The 5,734-nt window shown below is 54.2% G+C and overlaps 1 protein-coding gene across 1 annotated transcript; it reads left to right on the forward strand.

Annotated features, from left to right (window-relative positions):
- The first annotated feature begins 1,255 nt into the window (after positions 1–1,255).
- FZD1 (frizzled class receptor 1) lies at positions 1,256–5,460 on the forward strand. Its single transcript, XM_036862810.1, has one exon. It carries the CDS (start codon positions 1,690–1,692, stop codon positions 3,622–3,624), a length of 1,935 nt encoding a protein of 644 aa, XP_036718705.1. The 5' UTR covers positions 1,256–1,689; the 3' UTR covers positions 3,625–5,460.
- Positions 5,461–5,734: the final 274 nt, after the last annotated feature.

Consider the following 5,734-nt stretch of genomic DNA (forward strand, 5'->3'; position numbering starts at 1 on the left):
AATGGATAAACGAAAGATAGAAAATAACTGTAGAAAAGTATCCCAAGAGAGTCTAATCATAGGTCAACCAATCCTAGGTAGAATTAATAATACAGTGGCATCTTATTGATAAAACTGAGTCACATAGTCAAAGCATCACTTTAAAAAATCTTACACGAAAACAAGGAGAATGTAAGTCGGCTGAGATGAATTGTGTTGTTTTGTTTGTTTTGTGAACCGGCATCCGCAGTTCTGCGTCTGAGTGGAAGACCACTCTGCAGCCCAGCCTGTGGCACCCAGCTGGCCCGGGTCTGACCCTCCCAGGATTTCCCACAGATCCGTGGGCGTCTCCGGGCTTTGGAAGGCTCCCAGGAGCTCTCCCAGGGCCCAGGCTGCCCCCAGGCGCAGTTGCGGCGCCGAACCACCTCTGGGGTCTCAGGCTGCGCGGGCTTCCTCTGCTCCCTCAGAAAGGTCGTCGGGTTCTCAAGTTTTTCTCTCTAAATATTTAATGGGCAGTTTCTCTTTGCTTCTGTTTCTGGATTGATAAAGAGGAGAAAAAGGAGTTCGACCACAGAAAAGATAATAACAGCGGACTGTATATCTCACTTTACTTTTTAAATTCCTTCAAAGTTTGTGTTTGGTGGTTGTTTTTCTTCCTTTGATAGCGATGCCGTGAACTTCTCCTTGGGGGAAATGGCGCGTCCAAAGCCCGCCAAGCCCAGCCTGAGAGCTCTAGGATTTGAGAGTAATATTTAAAACAAAACCTCGACAGATAGAAACTCAAAGGAAGCCGTGCGTTCCTTAAGTCAAAGGTATCTGTTCTGATCGAAGCACTTGGTTTGCTGTTTGTAACCAGCGTTAGGAGCATAATTTTTAAACACAAAAATGGATAAAAGAAAAGCTAAGTCGAGCGGTCCGCCGACTCCTATTCATTATCTCCAGCAGCATATGGGACCATTCTCCTACTTGTCCTCGCCCTTTCTTCCGCAGAAGCAAAAGCAACCAAGCCTGTCCCGCTTCATAGCAAACCCACTCTTTGTGCCGAGAGGTGCCTCTGCACCACTACTACTTCCTCCCTCTCCCGCCTCCTCCTTCTCCCGCCCGCCTCCGACTTTCGCTCTGGGAACACCGCGGCTGGCGCCCTTTGCGCCGGCAAGTCAGTACAGCGATTGGGCGACGGTCCCTGAGCCTCCAGTTCCGCGTCTGTTTCAAGGCTCCTCCCTCCCGGTGAAAGACAGACTGCGGGGCGCCTGGAAACCGGTCCGAGGGCGCGCGAGGGAGAGGAGAGCGAGCGAGTTGAGGGATTGACACAAATGGTCAGGCGGCGGCGGAGGAGGAGGAGGCGGAGGCGCAGGGGGGAGCCGAGGCTGCTGGGCTGCCGAGAGTTGCGCGCTCTACCCGGCCGCCGCCACTAGCGCGGCGCCGCCAGCCGGGAGCCAGCTAGCCGAGGGCCAGGAAGGCGGGACGCGACCCCGGCGCGCCCGAGCCAGCCGGGCTCTCCCCGCAGCCCGCGCTTCATGAATCGCAAGTTTCCGCGGCGGCGGCGGCTGCGGGACGCGGAGCGGGAGCCGGGGGAGCGGGCCGAGCACTGCTTGGGCTCGACGGAGGGCACCGGCGGGGAGGAGATCGCCCCGGCCGCAGGGGGAGCAGCCGCCGGCCGCGCCACAGCCAGCCCCAGCCGAGAGGCGCCAAGAAAGGAGCCGAGAAAGTATGGCTGAGGAGGAGGCGCCTAAGAAGTCCCGGGCCGCCGCCGCCAGCGGCGCAAGCTGGGAACTTTGTGCCGGGGCGCTGCGCACTGGACCAGTGGCGGAGGGGAGCGGGGACGCGGGCAGCCGCCGCCGTCCCCCCCCAGTTGACTCCGGGCGCTTGGCGCGCGGGCTGCTACTACTGCTTTGGCTGCTGGAGGCTCCGCTGCTGCTGGGGGTCCGGGCGCAGGCGGCCGGCCAGGGGCCCGGGCCGGGGCAGCAGCCCCCGCCGCCTCAGCAGCAGCAGAGCGGGCAGCAGTACAACGGCGAGCGGGGCATCTCTATACCGGACCACGGCTACTGCCAGCCCATCTCCATCCCGCTGTGCACGGACATCGCGTACAACCAGACCATCATGCCCAACCTGCTGGGCCACACAAACCAGGAGGATGCGGGCCTCGAGGTGCACCAGTTCTACCCGCTAGTGAAGGTGCAGTGCTCCGCGGAGCTCAAGTTCTTCCTGTGCTCCATGTACGCGCCCGTGTGCACCGTGCTGGAGCAGGCTCTGCCGCCTTGCCGCTCCCTGTGCGAGCGCGCGCGCCAGGGCTGCGAGGCGCTCATGAACAAGTTCGGCTTCCAGTGGCCTGACACGCTCAAGTGCGAGAAGTTCCCGGTGCACGGCGCTGGCGAGCTGTGCGTGGGCCAGAACACGTCGGACAAGGGCACCCCGACGCCCTCGCTGCTGCCTGAGTTCTGGACCAGCAACCCACAGCACGGCGGCGGAGGCTTCCGGGGGGGAGGCTTCGCGGGGGGCGCCGGCGCGTCGGAACGAGGCAAGTTCTCGTGCCCGCGCGCCCTCAAGGTGCCCTCCTACCTCAACTACCACTTCCTGGGGGAGAAGGACTGCGGCGCGCCCTGCGAGCCGACCAAGGTGTACGGGCTTATGTATTTTGGGCCGGAGGAGCTGCGCTTCTCGCGCACCTGGATCGGCATCTGGTCAGTGCTGTGCTGCGCCTCCACGCTCTTCACGGTGCTCACGTACCTGGTGGACATGCGGCGCTTCAGCTACCCGGAGCGGCCCATCATCTTCCTGTCGGGCTGCTACACGGCAGTGGCCGTGGCCTACATCGCCGGCTTCCTGCTGGAGGACCGGGTGGTGTGTAACGACAAATTCGCGGAGGATGGGGCACGCACGGTGGCGCAGGGCACCAAGAAGGAGGGCTGCACCATCCTCTTCATGATGCTCTACTTCTTCAGCATGGCCAGCTCCATCTGGTGGGTGATCCTGTCGCTCACCTGGTTCCTGGCGGCCGGCATGAAGTGGGGCCACGAGGCCATCGAGGCCAACTCGCAGTACTTTCACCTGGCCGCCTGGGCCGTGCCGGCCATCAAGACCATCACCATCCTGGCGCTGGGCCAGGTGGACGGCGATGTGCTGAGCGGGGTGTGCTTCGTGGGGCTCAACAACGTGGACGCACTGCGCGGCTTCGTGCTGGCGCCACTCTTCGTGTACCTGTTCATCGGCACGTCCTTCCTACTGGCCGGCTTCGTGTCCCTCTTCCGCATTCGCACTATCATGAAGCACGACGGCACCAAGACCGAGAAGCTGGAGAAGCTCATGGTGCGCATCGGCGTCTTCAGCGTGCTCTACACGGTGCCAGCCACTATCGTCATTGCCTGCTACTTCTACGAGCAGGCCTTCCGGGACCAGTGGGAGCGCAGCTGGGTGGCCCAGAGCTGCAAGAGCTATGCTATCCCCTGCCCCCACCTCCAGGCGGGCGGCGCCCCGCCGCACCCGCCCATGAGCCCTGACTTCACAGTCTTCATGATCAAGTATCTTATGACGCTGATTGTGGGCATCACGTCAGGCTTCTGGATCTGGTCCGGCAAGACCCTCAACTCCTGGAGGAAGTTCTACACTAGGCTCACCAATAGCAAACAGGGGGAGACCACCGTCTGAGACCGGGGACTCAGCCCATTCCCAGCCCTCGGCCTGGTCCCAGCCACCCCAAAAAGCTGGCCCTATGGAATCCTTGCCAAGTCTGGCTACTCGAGCCTTTCTCACTAGCCATTCACTTTCGAGGACTCCTTTTAACAACAAGGCTCCTGCAAAAGCTTCTGTCGCCGGGGGCAAAGGGACTCGAGGGCCCAACTGCCAGAGGGGGATGGACCTCTCTTGCTCTGGTACCAGGACTGTACGCTTTTATGATTGTAAATAGCCTGTGTAAGATTTTTGTAAGTATATTTGTATTTAAATGACGACCGTTCACGGGTTTTTCTTTTAGTTTCCTTTTTTTTTTTTTTTTTTTTTGGTTTAAATTGTAATTATTTAGGGCGGTTTAACCATTTGAGACTTTTTCTTCTTGCCCTTTGCAGAGTACCGCAGAGAGAAAACCAGAGCTCACTGCTCGTTGCTTCTGTTGGTGCTGGCGCGCCCCTCCCTTACGCGGGGTGGGGAGCGCTTGGGTTTGCACCGCCCGGATCACTTTCCTGCTCCTCTGTCTGCTCCCTCCCTCCCCGTCCTTGCTGGGGTCCGGGCTCTTAAGGTACAGAACTCCACAAAGCTTGCAAGTCCGAGAGTGGAACCCCGCCCATCCCAAGTCAGCCCTTGTCCGGGGCCAGATTGCAAACGCCTGTCCCTTAGACTATCCGAAGCTGAAATTTTCACTGTCCAGAACCTTAACCCTAGCTTCGAGGAGGCCCACGGATGTGGGCACTAGAAGCTGCAGCCTCCCTCGCTCTGGCCTCAAACACCCAGACACTCCCTTCTTCCACCTAAGTTGGTTAGAGGGTGAGTGGGATAACCAATGCCAAACTTTTTTTAAGTCTAATTTTTGGTAGATGAGTTCATTTCATTCTCCAGCGTCTAAAACCTGGTATGGGTTTGCCCAGCGTCATGGAAAGATGTGGTTACTGAGATTTGGGAAGAGGCATGAATCTTTGTGTGGGTTGGGAGAGACTGAAGATGGGAGTTATAAAATGTTAATTCTAATTGCATACGGATGCCTGGCAACCTGCCTCTAGGATTGACACAGCCTGCATAAAGATTTACCGTTCTGTAAAATGGAAATGTTAGGTCACCTGGATAGCTTTGTTAAGGAGCTGATCTTTGCTTTCCGTAACAGGACAGCAAAACGGTAAACTGAATATGAAAACTTGAAGGAGATTTCAGTGTAATGGACGTCCTCAAAATGAAGTGCTACTTTCTTATTTTCAATCAAATAATAATTAGACATATATCAGAAACTTTAAAATGTAAAACTTGTACACTTTCAACATATTATTACGATTATTATTCAACAACACATTCTGAGGGAGAAACAATCCACATCACTAATAATAACCTGGTAAGATTCCAGGCGGTAAAGGAGGTGGAATAATTGATGGGATTAGCTCCTGAAATAAACAAAATATGGGCATGCATGCTAAAGGGAGAATGTGTGCAGGTCTACTGCACTAAATCCTGTGTGCTCCTTTTTGGATTTACAGAAATGTGTCAAATGTAAATCTTTCAAAGCCATTTAAAAATATTCACTTTAGTTCTCTGTGAAAAAGAGGAGAAAAGCAATCCTCCTGATTGTATTGTTTTAAACTTTTAAGAGTTTATCAAAATGCCGGTACTTAGGACCTAAATCTATCTATGTCTGTCATACCCTAAAATGACAATGGTCTTTGAATTTGGTATGCATTTATTCTGTTCATTATCACAAAATCATCTATATTTATAGAGGAATAGAAGTTTATATATATAATACCATATTTTTAATTTCGCAAATAAAAAAATCAAAGTTTTGTACAAAATTATATGGTTTTTGTGCCTGAAAATAATAGAGCTGGAACTGTATGCACTATGAACTACCTTTACATTTTATAGTGTCTATAGCCAGTCCCACAGTATATAAATTCAGGAATTTCAACGAAAAAGTCTATCTTTAAACCTTCAGACCAGTCCTTCCAAAGAATTAACCGACTTGCATTGTAGTGATTGATGTTGTGAAGTCCCTAGAAAAGATCTGCTTCCATGACAGTAACAATATAAAATAGAAGTTTGCAAATTATTTCTTTACTCA

The sequence above is a fragment of the Balaenoptera musculus genome, chromosome 9 (genome assembly GCF_009873245.2).
Source record: "Balaenoptera musculus isolate JJ_BM4_2016_0621 chromosome 9, mBalMus1.pri.v3, whole genome shotgun sequence".
Lineage (NCBI taxonomy): Eukaryota > Metazoa > Chordata > Mammalia > Artiodactyla > Balaenopteridae > Balaenoptera > Balaenoptera musculus.